Source organism: Callospermophilus lateralis, chromosome 18, assembly GCF_048772815.1.
Source record: "Callospermophilus lateralis isolate mCalLat2 chromosome 18, mCalLat2.hap1, whole genome shotgun sequence".
Lineage (NCBI taxonomy): Eukaryota > Metazoa > Chordata > Mammalia > Rodentia > Sciuridae > Callospermophilus > Callospermophilus lateralis.
Genome location: NC_135322.1, coordinates 19360525 through 19381530, shown reverse-complemented (window position 1 = coordinate 19381530; position 21006 = coordinate 19360525). Strand labels below are relative to the sequence as shown.

General features: G+C 41.3%; 1 protein-coding gene across 1 annotated transcript in view; it reads left to right on the top strand.

Moving 5' to 3' along the window:
* Nucleotides 1-21006, top strand: part of Wdr88 (WD repeat domain 88) — a 37796-nt gene that overhangs the window by 7527 nt on the left and 9263 nt on the right. Inside the window, exons 3-9 of the mRNA XM_076837550.1 lie at nucleotides 1489-1577; nucleotides 2769-2832; nucleotides 5511-5649; nucleotides 7350-7479; nucleotides 16092-16279; nucleotides 18653-18735; nucleotides 20201-20269. Of these exons, the coding sequence (XP_076693665.1) occupies nucleotides 1489-1577; nucleotides 2769-2832; nucleotides 5511-5649; nucleotides 7350-7479; nucleotides 16092-16279; nucleotides 18653-18735; nucleotides 20201-20269 (762 nt within the window). The remainder of the gene's footprint in view (nucleotides 1-1488; nucleotides 1578-2768; nucleotides 2833-5510; nucleotides 5650-7349; nucleotides 7480-16091; nucleotides 16280-18652; nucleotides 18736-20200; nucleotides 20270-21006) is intronic.

Here is a 21006-nt window from a genome sequence, read left to right as displayed (position 1 = left end):
TGGAGGAACTAAGCACTTTCTAGCCACTCCACAGAAGTTCTTGGAAACCTGAACTGTCTTCTCTGGACTTCACTCCAAGCCCCTTTCTCTTTGCTGGTTTGGCTTTGTGTCTGTCACTGTAATAACCCTCAGCTGTGAATATGACTCTGAAGGAGTTCAGTGAATCATTAAACCTGTCCCCTGAACATGGGGTCCCTTACCAGAAGGCCTTGGAGTCCTGATGCTAAGTGGTCTTTATATATCCAGGGAGTGTTGTCACAGACCTGCCCTTTTCAGACTAAAAAATTCCTACACCCTGGCACCATTATTTTACATAACAAATGCAAGACCTTTCTAGTTAGTCATTTTTTTAAAAAAGGAAATATAAAAAGAAAACAAACAAAAAAAAATGAGTCATTGTCTTACCAATAACTTGTGTCAGTGGGGCTCCCTGTAACCTCTTCCCCCGCTGTTTATCCTAAAAAGCTGTTGGCACATATGTTACTAAAAATATTTTGTCTTTGCTACCATAGATACCCTTCTACTCTGGTACCCTGCTTTGCTCTCATCACATTCTGTCATTACTGACCTTCAGCATAATTGTCAGCAGTTGTCAGTGCTCCCCTATTGGGCAGGCTACATTTCTGTTTGTTCATTTTGAGACAGAGTCTCCTTAAGTTGCCCAGGCTGGCCTTGAATTTGCAAGACCCTTCTGTCTCAGTCTCCTGTGTAGTGGGATTGCAGGCATGTACCACCACAGTTTATTTTAACCATTCCCATTTAGATGGACACCTAGACTCTTGCCTTATTTTTGCATCACACATTACCTACAATGCAAGACGAACCTTTTTCTTCTTCCTTTTTTTGATACCAGGGATTGAACACAGGGGCACTTAGCCATTGAGACACATCCCAGCCTTTTAAAATATTTTATTTAGAGACAGGGTCTTGCTGAGTTAAACTTGTTTTCGCTTTCTTTCTTTCTTTTTTTTTTTTTTGTGGTGCTGTAGATTGAACCCAGGGCCTTATGCATGCTAGGCAAGCACTCTACAACTGAGCTATATCCCCAATCATGGATGAACCTTTTTATGCATACTTACTTGACCACAGACATGTTTATTTTGTTAGGAGGGCCCTCTCAGAGTAGAAATGTTGGGTCAAAGGACGTAATGTTTAAAAAGAAAGTTCTTGAAAGATATTGCTAGATTCTGCAAAGCCTTTTAGCCAGTAAATAATGAGAATATTATCTGTTTGCAGTTCTGCTTCAAGAGTGGCCAGTGCCCATCTGGTGTGTGTGGAGCAATAGGGGAGTATTAGGATGCAGTGCAAGGCAAGGGCATCCTTCCTGCTCAGGATCAGGGAGGTGTTGGAAAGTCCTTTTGATCTTTGGAACTGAGTGAGAGTCATAGAGACCAGTAGGAAAGCTAAAGGCTGCTGTTGACCTCAGTCCATGACTTCAGCAAACATAGCTGTGACCACTCTCTCTCCTCTCTCTCCTGCTGATTTGAGGATGCCATGGATGGATCTATGATTCGGGATTTTGAGGAAGGGCCCTCAGCTCCTGTTACAGAGTGCAGCATCACAGCTGACAGCAGAAGGTAACCTTTCCTCTTGTTTACTCTGGGCAGGAAAAGTGAGAGGCAGCCGGCAGCCCACTGTACAGACATGACAGTGACAATGTTTTGTTTTAAAAATTTTTAAAGCAAATACACAACTATGTTCCCTTATTGGGGCTCAAGGTATCTACTCCTTTGTTGTGAGAAATCAAGTGGATGTGACAGCACATTGAAAACTTAAAGCACTTAAAAGAGAACATTTATTGTGGTTAATCCAATCTGAATTTTCTTCATGGAAACCTAGACTGTCTTCTCAGGATGTCACCCAAGCTCCTTTCTCTTTGCTGCTTTGGCTTTGTGATTGTCACTGTAATAACTCTCAGCTGTGAATATGACTCTGAAGGAGTTCAGTGAATCATTAAACCTGTCTGACCCTGAGTCACATGGAGACTGTGGCAGCTGCAAGGGGCCTTAGCAATCTAGTCAAGGCTCTTGTTTTTCAGGGAAAACTGAGGCCTAGGAAAGCATGAGCTGTCATCTGGGAAGGGTCAGGGATAGGAAGCAGTGGCTCACAAGAGGAAAGCTTCAGGGATGTGTTTGCGTAAATCTATTCACATGGATGTGAGAAATGGGAGGTGGGTCTTTAACAGTCAAAACTACTTGCTTTAAAATGGCTTAGATTTTTTCCTGAGCAGCAGCTTTGAAACTGGTATACTAATAAAATAACTAGAATGGGATTTACATTTCATAGGATTTTATAGAGACAAACTTTGCCACAGAAATGTGGAATATAAGGAGACAAAAGTACATTTGTCTTTAGCTAAATGTACAATAAAATATTTCAAAACAAAGTCAGCTGTCTATGAAAGCATTTTCCTTTAAAAAGACATGAGCAGAGAGGGAAGTGAGTGGTCCTTATGAATTATAAAGATCTTCTTAGAAGGATGTTGTAAATTACAGAACAGAAGAAATGCTACTTTTAAAGCCTTAAATATAAAAGAACGTATTTGGCTGGCTGAAGGAGTACAGAAGATAATTAGTAATATTAGATTGTCTCTGTTTTGAATGGGAACACACTACTCCCCAGTGGGGCTCATGGAGCATCTTTTGAAAGATTCTTGTATTATTTGCAATCTTGGTCCTAAATTATAAAAAGAAGAAAAAGTCCTCGTAGAAACCACAGGCCTGATTGTCTCTGTGGTTAAGGCCCAATGTTTGTCATTTTATTTCTAGAATTATTGCAGCATCCTATGACAAAACAGTGAGGACTTGGGACCTTGAAACAGGCCAGCTGCTGGTATGTATATCCTGCCCCCATGGCTCAGGATCTTGACTGGGCCTTGTAGCTTTGGGCTGGACTTTGAATTAGGAGTGATGACAAAAACCCAGTTTTCCAGGAATGGAGAGTTTTTCTTGGGGACCAAGATGTAGATGTATACAGCACTCTATGGTGGTCATCGCTTACAAAGTTTGGAAGATGTAGATGGTGGAGGGGGTGTAACAGGCAGATCAAGGGCTTCTGTTTGAAAGATGGGAAGGGTTTGGCTACACAGAAAGAGGCTGGGTTGGGGTTGGGCATGGTATTCAGGGTCCCCTGTGGGCTATTTGAATTTGATGAGACAGGAAGTAGGGCTGAGGCCATGGGACACAGGCCATTGTGGCCAAAGAATCATAACTTTGTGCCTTTCCCAATCTGTTCTCTTTCTGTCTTAGAGGGGGCTACTATCTATCCACCAAATCGGCCTGAGATCTACCCTTTCCCACCCTTTCCTGCCCATGCCTGGGCAACCTCAGCTCTGCTCAGGGCCTACTAGGGACCGTCTCTGTTCCCAGCTCTTCTGTTCTACCTTCAGCAACAATTTATGGCCTTCTTTTTGTCTTCTTTTATCTTCTCTCCGCTCCTTAAAAAAAACAAAAAAATTTTTTTTTGTACTAGGGATTGAACCCAGCGATGCTTTACTACTCAGCTATAAGCCCAAGCCTTTTTTTTTTTTCAATATTTACTTTTTAGTTGTAGTTGGACACAGTACTTTATTTCTTTATTTTTATGTGGTGCTGAGGATTGAACCCAGTGCCTCACACATGCTAGGCGAGCCACTATGGCTGAGCCATAACCCCAGCCCCATAATCCCAAGCCTTTTTAATTTATTTTGAGACAAGGGGTCACTAAATTGCTGAGGCTGGCCTCAAACTTGCAATCCTCCTGCCTCAGTCTCCTGAGTTGCTGGGATTACAGGCATGTGTGAGTGTGCCCAGCCATGTTCCAGTTTTAGGGTATATAACTAGATTTTGTTGCTAATTTTTTTTTTTTTTTTTTTTTTTTTTGGTACTGGGGATTGAACCCACTTAACCACTGTGCCACATCCTCAACCTTTTTTTTTTCCCCAATATTTTTTTATTTAGAGACAGGGTCTCACCAAGTTGATTAGGGTCTCACCAAGGTGCTGGGCCTGGCCTTGAACAACTTGTGATCTTCCAGCCTCATCCTGGCCTTGAACTTGCAATCTTCCTGCCTCAGCCTCCCGAGTTGCTGGAATTGCTGGCATGTGCCACTGCACCCAGCAGTCACTGCTAATTTAAAAAGCATAGAGTTGTAAAAAATGCCTTTGAGAAATTTATGCCAACCCATACCCTAGGTGCTCAAGAGGAATACACCATCTCCTACTCTCACATGCTAGATATCATGATTTAAACAAAATTCTAGTCCATATGATAGCTGAAAAGCAAGACTTGCACTGATTTTTCTTTACTTTGAATATTTTCCTACATGTTTATTTCTTCTGTTGTAAGTTTCCAATTATTTTGGCTCTAGCCAGTTTTTCTACTTGAAGTGCTTTTCTCTTTCTTCCTTAAAAGTACTTCTATTTATTTTTGTTGCACAAGTCATCCATGCCTTTTGCCAACGGTGAAGCTCAACTAGTTATCTACTGCTGCTTGATAAATGACTCTGAAACTTAGCAGCTTTGAACAGCAACATTTATATCTCACATAGGAAATCTAGGAGCAGCTTAACTGGGTGGTTCTGGCTCAGGTATTTTGTAAAGTCACAATAGAGTTGTCTCCTGGGCTACAGTCATTTTAAGGCTCCACTGGGGCCAAAGGGACTCTTTCCAAGATGGCTCACTCACATGGCTGTTGGCAGGGTCTCAGTTCATCTCAACGTGGACCCCCAGGGAGACATATGGACATAACAGTTAACTCCCACAGCGTACATGAGCCAAGAAAGAACAAGGAGCAAGCCATGATGTTTTTTTTTTCATTTTTATTTTTAATTTTGGGGGATTAAACCCAGGCCCTTGAAAAAGCCAAACATTGCTCTACCACTGAGCTATACCCCAGACCCTTGATTTTTTTAATAACATAATACCACATTGTCCTTTCTGCCACATTTTACTCTTTAGAAGCAACATTCAAGAGGAGGGCTCTTTTATTCCACCTGTTGGAGGGAGGACTGATAAAGAGTTTGAGGAAAATTCTAAAGCTATCACAATAATACAATACTATAATTTATGATGTATAGAGAGATCCTCTTTTCCTACATTGTTGAGCAGTCCATTCATTGTCCCCTTCTTGCCCTTGGGTGTAGGGTTGGGGAGGGCTGGGTTTTTTTTTGTTTGTTTGTTTGTTTTTTTGGTCTTGTCTGTGTATAGGGCAGATATTTAGTAAAGTCTTGTTTACCCAACTGAATAGGAAGAAAGTTGCCATTGCTACAACCTTGCTGCCATGTCTCTAGGTATTCTCTGTGTCCTTCCTGGACACAGATATTATTGATTTAATGAATTAAAAGCAAACTTAAGCATTCAGTTCTTTTCTTCTCACTAGCCCATTAGAAGTACTCAGTGACCATATGTGGCCAGTGGCCGCCATGTTGGATGGTTCAAGGACAGAACAGTCCATCATCACAGAAAGTCCTACCGGGCAGACCTGGGTCAGAGAGAAAGGAAAAACAACTTTTCAGTTGTTCCTTTCTTTCAGTGGCAGACCAACCATGATTACTTCATAGCGTCCTGTAAGTTATCTCCTAATGGCAAATATGTGGCCTTAAGCTTGGATGTGGATCGTGGAATCTGCATAATGGATGCGGAAAACACCACCATTTTGGCAAACATTAAAGGTGAGGTTGCACAGCTCCCTGCTCATTCTGTCTGTTATAGGAACAATTGCTTGTCACTTGATGGGTGGTGACTTTCCAGTGGTTTATTTGGCAGAACTATTATGAAAAAAGCCATATAAATAAAGTGGGATGCCCACTAAGAAAAGCAGTTAAAACCAAGTCTTTAATAAATGCTTTCCCTTCTGTCTCATGCTTGTAGCAAATGAAACATTTTGCTCAACCTCACGTGGACATTGAAGGTCTAACTTTTTATTGAGTGGAGCTTGACTTTCTTAACATTTCCACCTGTATTTTTACAATTTAAAAATAATCATCAGGGCTGGGGTTGTAGCTCAATGTAGAGCTCTTGCCTCACAGGCGTGAGGCCCTGGGTTTGGTCCCCAGCACCACATAAAAATAAACAAATAAAAATAAAGATACTGTGTCCATCTACAACTAAAAAAAATTTTTTTTTTAAATCATCACTGTGTGTCAATTTCCTGGATGTGACACTGTAATATGGTGATGTAAGGTATAAGTGTGGGGGTAAGTTGGGTGAAGGGCATACAAGTATTTCTCTGTTATTGCTTGCGCCTAGAAGGAGATTTGCAATTATTTTAAAATAAAAAGTTAAAAAATATATGATCATTGTAAAAACAAATTCAGCGTGTAAAATAAAAAAGGTGGCTTCACCTGTCCTATCTCTTCCCTAGATTATGATAATTATCTATTATCTATTTCTATATAACAATCCATTATTATGATTATATAACAATAATATAACCTATTATTACTATTTTCCTGTGGTGCTGGGAATGGAACCCAGGGCCATACACATGCTAGACAAGCACTGTACCACTGAACTATACCCTAGCCCACAGTGATCTATTATTAGCAATACATTGCCAGGTAGTTTTCCTGAATATGTGTGTTTTTTTTGGGGGGGTATGTGTATCTACTTCCCACAGGTCCTTTATGTTTATTTTTATCATCATGTTACCATGATATGTGTGCCACCCCACAGACTGTATTTTTCCCTTCATGAATCATTTCACATTCTATCTTTCCTTATGCTTCCTTTTTATTAGGTATTGTGGTAGTGGGGATTGAACGCAGCGTGTTTTACCACTGAGCTATATCCCAGTCATTTTTATTTTTTATTTTGAGGCAGGGTCTCACTAAGTTGTCGAGGTTAACCTTGAACTTGTGGTTCTCCTGCCTCAGCTTCCACAGCTGCTGGATTCACAGGCATGTGCCGTCCTGCCCAGCTTCCTCACACTCCAGGTTCTAACTGGGCACCTCACTTCCCCATGCGCCCCACTCTTCAGGCCTTTGCATGTGCTGCTCCTTCTGTCTGGAGCACTCGTCCTTTCCTGCTTCCCTTGATGACTTTTAGGACCTTTTTGATCCCAGGAGCTGTGATGTACCGTGTACTGCTCTCAAGATCCTCAGCATGTAGCAGGTAGTTCCTATCAGATTGAGAGCTCTGTGGGGGCAGCAAGAATAGACCAACTAGTCCCACTGTTCAAAGCCTTGCACATAGTAGACATTCAGGAAAGGTCTGGACAGCTGAATTGTCCCTTAAGAAAACTAGAATTGTGTTTCCATAAAGTTGCTGGCGGGGGGAGGCGGGGGGAGTCTTGTGAGTCCTCTAGACCATATAAAGCATGTAACCCAGTATGTGGATCTCATGGTGACAAGTCACTCTTCTTGTGCCACAGATCATCACAGAAGATCAATCATGGCATGCTGCTTTGACCCTGACAGCCAGAAGTTGGCTTCTGTCTCGTTGGATAGGTCCATCAAGATATGGGATGTCGCATCCAAAGCCACACTGCTTACCATCACAAAGTGAGAAGGGTCAGCGGGAGGCAGGCAGCACCCTGCAGCTGGAAGGGGGGCAGGACACCTCCCTTCATGCCCTCCTGGATTCCACACACAAACCAGTGTCCCTATGGAGGCATCTCCATTGTGGTCATGGGTGCTCCAAGGAGGCTAGAGAGACAGGGCAGGCCATAGAGAAACCACCACCTGTGGCCTGTGCGCTGTGCTGGGCCTCAGCAGTATTTATTTCAATGTAAGCCCACACTGAAAAAACTTGTACAGATCCCCCATAAAAATGTGACTTTTTGTGGGGCATGGTGGTGCATGCCTGTAATCCCAGAGTCTCTAGAGGCTGAGGCAGGAGGATCACCAATTCAAAATTAGCCTCAGCAGTTTAGTAAGGCCCTCAGCAACTTAGCAAGACCCTGTCTCAAAAAAAAAAAAGAAAAAGGGCTGGTATTATGGCTCAGTGGTTGAGCACCCCTAGGTTCAATCCCTGGTACCAAAACATATAAATAAATAAAAGGGGCTGGGAATGTGGCTCAGTTGTTGAATGCCCCTGGGTTCAATCCCTAGTAACCAAAAAAATTAAAAAAAGAAAAAGTGACTTTCTTGCATCTCTTGTAAAATGGGAAGATCTGATAATTTAGGGCCTTGAGGGTCATGCAGGTTGTTACTGCTAGATGGGACAAATCCATTGCAGGAGGCCCTGTTACTTCTAGATGGGACAAGTCCTTTGCAGGATCCTGAAGTTAGGATCCCAGAAAATGTATGCACCCATCACTCTGCCTGGGTCAGCTTCCCACGGAGATCTGATGCAGGTTCTCATCCTGTGTAATCTTGAGCCTCAGTTTTCTCACCTGAAAGGAAGCAGAGGTGAGGTCTGAATAAGATAATGCAGGAAAAGATTTTGAGCACTCTGCGGGCCTCACCATGGGCCCTCAGCATGTGCTCTGTTACTGAGAGGTCCACCCAGGGAAGGCTCTCCTCTGCACTGCTCCTTAGAACTGCTCTGCAGTGGCATTGAAGGGGCTGAGGCAGCAGAGGTGACCCAGTTCCAGCTGTGGTCAAGCATCCCAATCTGCTCCATTCTCTTGCCCCAGTGGGCACGGTGGTGGGAAAGGGAAATAAATACAATATCTACTGGTAGTTTTGAAGTACCTTAAATTTATGATCTCTGGAAATGTAGTCTTTAGCAAAATAGAGAGGCAAGGAGCCTCAGAACCATCCATCAGGGCCTTAGAAGGACCCCATGCATGATTTCCAGCTCTGCTATTGGCATCTTTAAATTCTTAATCATTTCTGAACACGGGACTTTGCATGTTTTTATTTAAAAAATATGTAACTTATTTTTATAAAAATGTGAAACATGAAACAGTTTAAAATTAAAAAGGTACAAAAGGATATACAATAGAGTGGAAAATCTCTTACGTCTTACAGCCATTCAGTTTCCCTCCCCAGAAGTCAATGCTTTCCCCTCTTCTTTCTTTCCCAGGTCCCTTCCTCTCATATTATACAATTAGCCCATTTAAAACGAACTCAGTAGTTTTGGGAAATTTCAGTAGTTTTGATAATGACATTATCATTAATTATGGTAAAAGACATCCAACATGAAACTTGACATTTTAACCATTTTTAAGTGCACAGTTCATTGGATTAATTGCATTCACAATATTGTGTAACTCTCACCACTGTCTGTTTCCAAAACCATTTCATCACCCCAAACAGAAACTCTGCATCCATTAAGCAATAACTTCCCACTCCCACTACTCTACCAGCCATGGTAAACTTTATTCTACTTCCTGCCTTTGTGAATTTGCCTATTCTAGATATTTCTCATAAGGGGAATCATCGGATGTTTGTCCTTTTATAACTGGCTTATTTCACTTAAAATAATGTCTGCAAGATTCATATGTGTTGTAGCATGTATCAGATCTTCATTCCTTTTTATAACTGAATAGTATTTCATCATATGTGTGTATACCATGTTTTGTTTATTCACCTGTCGATGGATACTTGGGTTATTTCTACCTTATAGCTACTGTGAATAAAGTGACAATGAATGCTGAGATATAAGTACCTATTTGAGTCCCCACTTTCAATTCTTCTGGTTATATATTTGGGAGTGCAAATGCTAGGTCATATGGTAATACTATATTTAGCTTTTTGAGGAAATGGGACTTTGCCTTTTAATTTTGTACTGGGCACTGAAGATTATATAGCTGGTCCTGCTGAGGATTTTGAAAACTTATAATCTCAAATGATTTTGAGCTTGCAAGGAATAAACATAAGTACTTTATACTTTTTTCTGCTTAAACTGTCAAACATAATTTGGAAAACTCAAGAGGAGAAGAAAGGTCTACTGCGTTTACCCATATTTTCTTACTGTGTTCTGTCTTCCTTCCTGAAGTCCAAGCTCCCTTTTTTTAAATCTCCTTCTCTGTAGAAAAAGTTTGTTGAGAAATTCTTATAGTGAGTCTGTGAGCAAACTGTTCTTTTTTTTCTTCTTCATCTGAAGATGTCTTGATGTATCTTTCATTCCTGTAGAATATTTTCTTTGGATTAGAAATCTCAGATAATAGTTCTTTCTAAACTTAAAAAACTGTCATGTCACTTTCTTCTGGCCTCTGTGACTTCTGATGAGAGATCCACTAGCAGTCATGTTGTTTAAGATGTCATTTCTCTCTTGTTATTTTCAAGATCACTTTCTTTTCTTCGTTTTATCTTTCTACATTTTGTGTAGTGGGAGTTGAACCCACGGGAGCTCTTACCACTGAGCCCCAGCCATTTTTATTTTTATTTATTTATTTTTAAAGTATTTATTTATTTTTTTTAGTTGTAGTTGGACACATATATTTATTTAAAGAGAGAGAAAGAATTTTAAAAAAATATTTATTTATTTTTGTTTTCGGTGGACACAACCTCTTTTTTTCATTTTTTTATTAATTGCACATGACAATACAATGATCTAGACATATCATACATTTGAATCAAATGGGTATAATTTCTCATTTTTCTGAGTGTACAGGTTGCAGAATCCCATTGGTTATACAGACATGTATATACATACAGCAATACTAGTGTCTATTTTATCCTGCTGCCCTTCCTATCCCCCCTTCCCCTCTCTATCCCCCTCCCCCTCCCCTCTCATCACTTCTCTCTACCCAATCTAATGTGACACATTTCTTTTTTTTTACCTTCACATCATCATACTTGTATTTTGTATAACGATGAGGGTGTCCTTCCATCTTCCATGCAATTCCCCTTCTCCCTCCCTTTCCCTCCTACCTCTCTTCCCTATCTAGAGGTAATTTTCTTCTCATGCTCTTCCTTCCTACCCCATTTTGAGTCAAAATATATCAAAGAAGACATTCTGCATTTGTTTTTTAGGGATTGGCTAACTTCACTTAGCATAATCTGCTCCAATGCCATCCATTTCCCTGCAAATGCTGTGATTTTGTTATTTTTTAGTGCTGAGTAATATTCCATTGTGTATAAATGCCACATTTTTTTTTTTTTTATCCATTCATCTATTGAAGGGCATCTAGGTTGGTTCCACAGTCTAGCTATTGTGAATTGTGCTGCTATGAACATTGATGTAGCTGTGTCCCTGTAGTATGCTCTTTTTAGGTCTTTTGGGTATAGTCCGAGAAGGGGATAGCTGGGTCCAAATGGTGGTTCCATTCCCAGCTTTCCAAGGAATCTCCATACTGCTTTCCAAATTGGTTGCACCAATTTGCAGTCCCACTAGCAATGTACAAGTGTACCTTTTCCCCCACATTCTCGCCAGTACTTGTTATTGTTTGACTTCATAATGGCTGCCATTCTAACTGGAGTGAGATGGTACCTTAGAGTGGTTTTAATTTGCATTTCTTGATTGCTAGAGATGGTGAGCATTTTTTTCGTGTAATTGTTGATTGATTGTATATCCTCCTCTGAGATATACAATCAATCAACAATTGTCTGTTCTTATCCTTGGCCCATTTGTTGATTGGGTTATTTGTTTTTTTGTTCTTTATTTTATTTTTATGTGGTGCTGAAAATCGAACCCAGCGCCCTGCACATGCCAGGCAAGCGAGTTACTGCTTGAGCCACATCCCCAGCCCTTATTTATTTATTTTTATGTGGTGGTAAGGATTGAACCCAGGGCCTCACATATGCTAGGCGAGTGCTCTACTGCTAAGCCACAACCCCAGTCCTATTTTTATTTTTAAATTTTTAAAAAGAATTTTTTTTTAGTTTTAGATGGACACAATACCATTATTTTATTCATTTTTATGTGGTGCTGAGAATCGAATCCAGTGCCTTACACATGCCAGGCAAGCACTGTACCACTGAGCTATAGTCCCAGTCCCCATTTTTATTTTTTATTTTGAGACAGGGTCTCACTGAGTTGCTGAGGCTGGCTTTGAACTTGGGATCCTCCTGCCTCAGCCTCTGTAGTTGCTGAGATTATAGGTGAGGGTCACCACACCCTATGCCAGATAATTTGTCTTTAGTTTTCAGATATATCTGAGTAGGAATCTCTTTGGATTTATCCTGTTGGGGTTTATTCAGAATCTTGAATATGTAGATTTATATCTTTTGCCCAATTTGGTAATATTTCAGCCATTTTTTTTTTTCCAGCCTGCTTCCCCCAGCCTCCTCCTTCAGTTCTTTAATGACACAAAGGTTAGATCTTTTGTTATAGTCCTCTAGGTGTCTGAGGCTCTGTTCTTTATTTTCCAGTCTATTTTTTCTGTTTTGTTTGGATTGGATAATTTATGTTGTTTTGGCTTCATGTTCATTAATTCTTTTCTCAATTATACTGTTAGGCAATCCAGTAAATTTTTTATTTCAGTTACTGTATTTTTCATTTCTAAAATTTTATATTTTTCTTATATATTTTTTTGTGTGTGTGTGTGTGTGTGTGTGTGTGTGTGTGTATGTGTGTGTGTGTATGCTGCTGGGGAATCAAACCCAGGGCTTTGCATACACCAGGCAAGCACTGTACCACTGAGCTACATCCCCAATCCTATACCACTGAAGTTTTTCTCTTTGTGTTTTTTTCAAGCCCATGATTATAATAATTGTCCCTCTGAGCACTTTTATGATGGCTGCTTAAAAATCCTGGTCAGATGATTCTACTATCTCTGTTATTTCAGAGAATGGCATTTATTGATTATGTTTCTCACTCCCATAAGATGAAGGATTTTCATTTGAATCCTGGATGTTTGGGGTATTATGAGACTTGGAGTCTGATTGAAACCTTGTGTTTGAGCACACCACCTTTTACAGCCTAACAGGATGGCAATCTTGGCTCCCTATTTAGCTTTTGTTGACATGAGTCAGGTGGGGCTGCAGATTTTATGAGGTGTTTGGCTGAAGTGGGACAGTCACTATCATAAGTTTTCTGTCTTGCTAGTCTGTCTCTTCTTGGCCCTTTGGTCAGGGAAAATAGGCTTTTCTTGGGGGCTTTTTTTATTTTTTAATTTGCTTGCATACATTGTTGTTGTTGTTGTTTTTCCAGCACCTAGTCCAGGATATGTGACACAAAAAAAAATCCAAAAATACTCATAGCATCCTGTCCTTAGGGCCCAAGATACTTAGCTGGTCTGTCTCTTTTGTCTGTCTTCTATACTCTTCTTCTTCTCCCTGCCCCAACAACTGTCCCCCATTCTTGCTGGAGATTGAACCCAGGGGCATTAGAACACTGAGCTACAGAACTATAGTCCCAGCCCTTTTTATTTTTAGTTTTTATTTACTTATTATTTGTGTGTGGTACTGGGGATGGAGCCCAGGGCTGCTCTACCACTAAGCTACATCCCCAGCCCTTTTTATTTTTTTATTTTGAGACAGGTGGAACTAAATTACCCAGGTTGGCCTCAAATTTGCAATCCTCCTGCTTCAGCCTCCCAAGTAGCTGGGGTCGCAGTTATGTATCACTGCACCCAGCTTCTGTAGTTTTAGCATCTATTTTATAAATACTATCCAGGGTTATTAGATGCACTTAGCGGGATGAGTAGGGAGAAGTGGAGAACAGGCTTTTTAGGGAGAACAAGACTCCTGTCTTGTCTGGAACTATAAGTGCAACATTAGTACTTTCCCCAAACTTTCGTACAACAGTCTTTAGTGAGTATTGAAATTTATTTGAAATTAGAATCCATCCTGGAGAATAGGAAGAGATAGTCCTGGTTTACATCCCAGTGAGTGTCAGCATTCTGGAAAGTGCCTGTTGTCTACCTTGGTATATGCTAGGATGGTTCTTAGCCCATCAGGCCATGGGTTTTGGAGAGGTTTACCTTGGACACCCCTGGGGGGTTGACATTTCTTCTCCTGTGAACTTGCTCAGTGTGTGCATTGCAATGACCTGAAACAGGGCATGAAACTCGGCCTGAGCTGTAGAAAACAGTTCAACTCTTTCTTAAGGTGAAATGATTGATTTTTATGATCCTAGCTGCTCAGAGATGCACACTTTTTTTAAAAAAAATACATATTTTTTTTAGTTGTAAATGAACACACAGTATCTTTATTTATTTTTATGTGGTATTGAGGATTGAACCCAGTGCCTCACACATGTGAGGCAAGCACTTTACCACTGAGCACAGCCTCAGCCCCAGAGATCCACACTTTTAAGGTCCAATTGAAAACTGTTTCTAAAAGAAAATGAGAATCATAGGGAAAATACTTTGAGGACCACAAATTAAACAAAAGGTAATCAAATTCTGACAGGTATTTTTTCTTTTAAGAAAAGAAGACATTTAAAGTTGGCAACAAGAGGCTGGAGATGTGGCTCCAGCGGTAGCGTGCTCACCTGGCATGCGTTCGGCCCTCAGCACCACATACAAAACAAAGGTGTTGTGTCCGCCAATAACTAAAAAATAAATATTAAAATTCTCTCTCTCCCTCCCTCTCTCACTCTCTTTAATTAATAAATAAATAAATAAATAAATAAATAAATAAATAAATAAATAAATAAAGTTGGCAACAAGCCATGAGTGGTGGTGCACGCCTCTAATCCTAGGAATTTGGGAGGCTGAGGCAGGAGGATTGCTAGTTCAAAGCCAGCCCCAGCAACTTAGGAAGGTCCTGTCTCAAAATAAAAATAAAAAAATTAAAAAGGGCTGGGGATGTGGCTCAGAGGTTAAGTGCAACTGGGTTCAATAAGCCCTGTTACCTTAAAAAAAAAAAAAAGAAAAGAGAGAGAGAGAAAGAAAGAAAAAAGAGAATGAATGACTCAAAACTTTATTAAATATACAAAATTAAAATGATTTAATGGCACTGAAGACTGATAAGAGAAAGAAAAAAAGGGGAGAGTAAATAGGAGAGGAGTGGGACAGGGGAGATGAGGTGGGATGGAGGAGAAGGAGCCAAGGCTGGATACCAGGGAGAAGAAGGAGCGGGAGAAGGTGGGAGAAGACCTCTTTGTGAAATCAACCCAAATTTGAAAGACAACTAGCTTCTACTGATGACTTTCCAGCTTTTTTTTTTTTCTCAAACCATATGAAGCTCTTGAATATTCCAGTGCTTCTGAACTGGGGGTAGTTTTGTTCCTCAGTGGACATTGGCAATGTTTGGACATGTTTTTGGCTGTTATAAAGGGGTTAAACCCCAGGGCTGCAAAGGCCCTGGTATTCTGTTTTCCAATCCCAAAGAAAGAATTTGGAAGACTCAGGGAGAGGGTTTTGACATTTTATTACTCACTCACTCCTGGCAGTGAAAGGCTGGGTTACAAAGGAGGGCCACACCCTGCCTCCACCAGAGGGAATTTATGGGATAGGACATTGCCCACTGCACAGGTGGGGTTCTTCAGATGTTTTACAAGCACATTCTTTCACTTTACACCAAGGTCACTCTACTTTGATCCACACCTGAAGATAAGAGACAGCTTCCTGGCTCCATCTTCTTCATTGTCACATTCTTTAGAGTCCTTATTTCACTGCTGAACAACAACTTTTTTTGTCGTTTTATTTAGAAAAAGGAAAAAGAAGGTTTATTGCTGTGCTAGCAAAGGAAAAACACTGGGGACTCCTGTCCCAAAGTGGGTGTTTAAAGAGGTGATTCAAAGGGTTCATTCCTTGTGTTCTCTGTTGGAGTTGTAATTCACTTGTTAATTTGGGAAAAGTCATTTCTGAGACCTTCAGGTACCATCCCCAAAGTCTGCATTACTTCATTCCTGTGGTGGGTGTGTACTCAGGGACAGATAACTCTGCCTAGGATGGGGAACAGAGGTAATCCTGTTTCCCCTGAGATTAGGGAGGGGTAGAGATTAGGGAAGAGCAGGGAGAGAGGAAGAGCAAGAAACATGTCCATTTTAAAAATAAGCTGAGCAACAAACTTTCTCAGACACTGACTAGTATTTACCCCAACAGGGAACAACTGGCATCTAATGGGTAGAGAGGCCAGAGATGTTGCTAAATACCCTATAATACATAGGATAGGCCTCTTCAACAAAGAATTATCCAGCACAAAATGTTCATATTAGCATGGTTAAATAGCCTTAGAGTAGGATGACACAGTCTGAGAAATTCCTATAGTGATTAAAGGAATGACATCCATTTGCTCAGGAGATGAATGATGGTGTCCCCTCCAATGTCCCCTCCCCCTTCAGGTATGTTTTCAGGTCCTCCCAGAGCAAACATTTGCCTCTTCTGTTTCAGGGCACATGAAAATGCAATCTCCAACTGCTGTTTTACCTTCAGTGGCCATTTCCTGTGTTCCAGCTCCTGGGATAAAAAATTAAAAATATGGAATGTCCATACAGGGGAGTTTCGAAACCGTGGAGCCTGTGTGACTCTAATGCAGGGCCACGAAGGTTGTGTGAGCTCCTGCTGCTTCGCCAGAGACAGTGAGTAATTAATACATAGAGGACTCTGTTTTGTGTGCTGGGCAAAATTCTTCATGTTCCACTCATGTGGACTTTCCTGAATACAGAAAGAGAACTGATTTCCTTTTTTTTTGTTGTTGAGCTCAGGGTCACTTAACCACTGAGTCATATCCCCAGCCACTCCCCCCCCTCACCCCCACCCCTTTTTGAGACAGGGTTTTGCTGAATTGCTTAGGATCTCACTATGCTGCTGAGGCTTCTCTTGAACTTGAGATCCTCCTGCCTCAGGCTCCTGAGCCGCTGGGATTACAGCCATGCTTCACAGTACCCAGCCAGAGAAGTGATTTCTAATGATTCTAGCAGTGAGGGTGGAGTTTTTCCCCCCTCCTCATGAGGAAAAAAACATTCATAGGCCCAAGTTTATAAATGCCAGAAATTCAGCCCAAGGTGGCCCAGACAACAGAAGAAGCTTACCAACTCCTGTAATGAAAAGTCCAGAAGGAGGTATGACTTCAGGCATGGCTGGGTTCAGAAACTCAAACAATACTGTTAGGAATCTAGTACCTCCACTGTCTCTCAACTCTGTTTCCCTCTTGTATTGCTCTTTTCTCTCCAAGAGGCTACAATGACCTCTAATAGTCCAGGCTAAACTGCTCTGGCCACTGGCAATCCTCTCTTTCTCTCTTGGTATCAGCACAAATCCTAAGGAAGACTCCCATTGGCTCAGCTTGGGATACACGCCCATCTCTGAACCAGTCATTTATCAGGAGATGAAAGACTGTGATTGGCTAGATCTGGGTGACTTGTCTATCCCCAGAGCTAGGGGTTATACTCTCCAAACTAAAGACTGAGAGTTGGTGAGGGGTGTTTTCCCATAAGAACCTGGGGAGCTGCTGTCAGGTGAGGGGACAAGAACATGAACCAGGACAATGACAGGAAGCTGCCATGGGTGAGGAAAGTACAACTGGGACTAGAACCAGGGGCCAAATGTGTACTCCTCAATCTTAATAAGAAGTGGGGCTTCCTCTGTGTGTCTGTGGGGCTGGCAAGGGGTCCAGCCAGTGTATACACAATCAGGGTCTGGCTTGGGAAATTCTAGAAACTTCTGAACAACTTTCCCTCTAAAGAAGCATCCTGTGTCTAAGTCAGACTCCTACTAGGAGGTGCCCCACCAGCTCTGTCCTTGGTTTATTAAGTTCAGAATCACATACATTAAATTGTTATTATTTCAGATTCTGTTATTTTCAAGTTTACCTGGTCACTAAAATTTATATGTGACCCTAAAATCAATACCCTTTTGAGGTCACTCAGACATGTGCAGAGCAGTGAGAAATTTGAATATGAATAATGTGTTGTTCTGACTCCTTGATGCAGCTCTCATAGTACAGTGTCCTTTTATGGCCTATTGAGTGTCATTTTTTTTTTTTTTTTTTTTTTTTTGCCTTTTGGTGTCTTTTGCAAGTAATTTTGATGTTTAAAATGCCTCCCAAGCTCAGTACTGAAGTGTTTCCTCATGTTCCTACCTACAAGAATGTATCTTTTTTTTTTTTTTAGAATTTTTTAGTATTTATTTATTTTTTTTAGTTCTCAGCGGATACAACATCTTTGTTTGTATGTGGTGCTGAGGATTGAACCCGGGCCGCATGCATGCCAGGCGAGCGCACTACCGCTTGAGCCACATCCCCAGCCCAAGAATGTATCTTATACAGAAAAAGTGTTATATATGCTTCATTAGGCATGAGTTTCAGTTCTGTTGGCTGTGAGTTCAATGTTAATCAGCCAACCATGTGTGTGTGTGTGTGTGTGTGTGTGTGTGTGTATTATATGAATACAATAAGGTGTCTTCAAACAGAAAGCTCTTAAATAAAGTTATGCATTGATTGATTGATGAAAATATTGTGACCAGAGGCTTGTAGGATCCCAACCCTGTATTTCCTCTAGGAGCAACGGTTCAATATTTGCTAATTCAGTGTTTGTAATAGCTTCATAAAATGTAGCTATAGTGAATAACAAAGAGTTTGCTGTAGCCGGGCACAGTGGTACAAGCCTGTAATCCCAGTGGCTCTGGAGGCTGAGGCAGGAGGATCGTGAGTTCAAAGCCAGCCCAACAATGGCCCTGTCTCTAAATATAATACAAAATAGGGCTGGGCATGTGGCTCAGTGGTTGAGTGCCCCTGAGTTCAATCCCTGGTACAAAAAAAAAAAAAAGAGTTGACTCTAATTGTAATTGGCTGGAGATCATTAAGCCACACCAGGAGGGGGTTTTATTGTCATCAGATTGAACCATGGTGGTGCCTAACAAATGCATTCTCAGCCTGTTTTGGCCTCATCAGAGGAGGACACACTTGGCTAGAGAAGATGATCCCCCACCCAAACTCTCATTTTGTGTTGCAGACTCTTTTCTCATTTCTGGAGGGTTCGACAAGTCTGTGGCTATTTGGGATGTAGGAGAAGGCTACCGGAAGCTATCCTTGAAGGTACAAGTGCCAGCATTAGAGAGAAACTGTGAGCTTCATTCCTTAGTCATTCCATGCTGGGTGCCAGAGGCTGGGGCTACAGCAGTGAGACAGACTTAGGTGCCTCCAAATGGAGCTGACCCGTCTGTGGGGAAGGACAGACAAGAAACCACCAAGAGAATCACCAACAGTAATAAATGGAATGGGGAAACCACAACAAGGTGACGTGATAGAAACAGGCTCTGGGGTTTAACCATCAGTGGCTTAGCAGGGAGAATGTCCTAGAGGAGATACTTGATCAGAGAACTGCGTGGCATGGAGGGTCTGGGTAAATAAGGATATTGAGGAGGGACATTCTAGGCAGATGGAAGAGTAAATATAAACCCCAGAGATTGGAAAGTTTCTAAGAACAATAGAAGTTACTATGCAGAGGGATGAATTCCACAATGAGGCATGCATTGAAAGCTATGGGGCTTCAAAATGAGGAATATTTACTGAGTATTTTTGGCTGAAAGTTAGGGGAGGCCCACTCAAATGGCTTTGTAATTAGGTATATGTCATCCGACACAGCAAGAATCCAGGATTGGTTCATTCTGTGCTCTGTGGTTTCTGCATACTCCCTGATCTCACAATCTCATAGTCACCTTTGGTTGTGGATGCTTGCACCAATGATTCTTCATCTCTGTGTCCCCGCAAACCCAATGTATACTGTGCCACCTTGAGCAGCACATGTCCAGGCCTCTGGGGCTGGTCTTTCTGAGCTCTCTCCTCCTAGGGTTTGGGGAGACAGAGGGAGTTTACATTTACAACAAATAGACAGCATAAAATTGAATGCTTAAAAATCATTTTGTCCACTATCAAGTTGTTCTAGTCTCTCTCTTCTCTCTTGCTATTCCTTAACCCTCAAATTTCTGTCTGTTATATACAATAGTTTAACTTTTCCTGTTCCTTTGCCTCCTACTATGCCCTATTGCTTCATCTTTTACCTCTTTCCATAAAAGAAAGGCCACTGAGGGGCACTCAACCACTGAGCCACATGCCCAGGATTCTGACACAGAATCCCAGCACCATGAAGCAGTGGCATCTATCTCTCTGATCTCCTTTTTTACCTGGGGAAAACAACCAACCATTTTGCTAAAGCTGCAGTGAATCAGATTGTAGTTTCTTACAACCAAAAGACACTCCAAGTAGTGTCTCCTAGAATAAAGAATGCAAACAAAACCCCAGGACCGGATGGGTATCCAACCTTTCATTTTCTTCCATCCTGCTAAACACCATAGAACTACTTTTAAAAAAACATATACAGTGCCATGATATACTTACATATCACATGTCTTTATAGTTTGTGTTCCACCTTGAATGTTGATGAAACCAGGGAAGTACAACTGCTCTTAAACATAAGCAACATTGAGTTCCTGGGTTTGTTTTTATTGTTCTCATAAGGGCATTTTTCCTAGGTCCTTGGTAAAATTTTATTTTTCTTCAGGGCCATGAGGACTGGGTAATGGATGTTGCTATCAGCAACAACAAGAAATGGATCCTATCTGCTTCGAAGGTAAAATTGGCCAAGCTTTGAGTGACTTAAAATGCCTACCATGTTTATGAGAATTGGTGACAGCAGGAGTGCTATTCCCAAGTATAAAATTACTGGGCAGGCTCAGTCTGATGTCTGCTTCCAGGAGTAGCCTGGGAATGTGGAAAGTAAGTCCTATCATCTGCAAATGTGGAGACTTTCCAGGTATTTCTGTGTCTATTGACATTTGATTGTTGTTGGAGAAAGTGATGAAGTGTTGAGTGTTACTGGTGAGTGATGAAGACAGCAAGGGCCTTGGAGGGCAGCAACAGCTCATGGACAAGCAGGTGGGTCTTCCCTCCCTTCTATCTACATCACTGCATCTTGCAATTCCCATTCCATTGGCACATCACAGCTAGTTCTGGATATCCCAAGGGCTGTCCTCCCGGTGGGAGTATAGAGGAGTTAGGGCCCTCAACCTTTATCCAAGAATTCTCTGTGCTAGAGATCTCTAGGTCTATGAAACTATGAGGAAGACTCTGCCTAACATTACCAACATTTTAGAGAGTCAACCTTGGCTACAGACACACCAGATTAAAAGCATATAATAATACAATATGTAATAAAAATTATAGAGGCTGGGGTTGTGGCTCAGTGGTAGAGCACTTGTCTATCACATGTGAGGTACTGGGTTCAGTCCTCAGTACCACATAAAAATAAATAAATAAAGGCATTGTGTCCATCTACAACTGAAAAAAAAAAAAAATTGTATGCTGCTG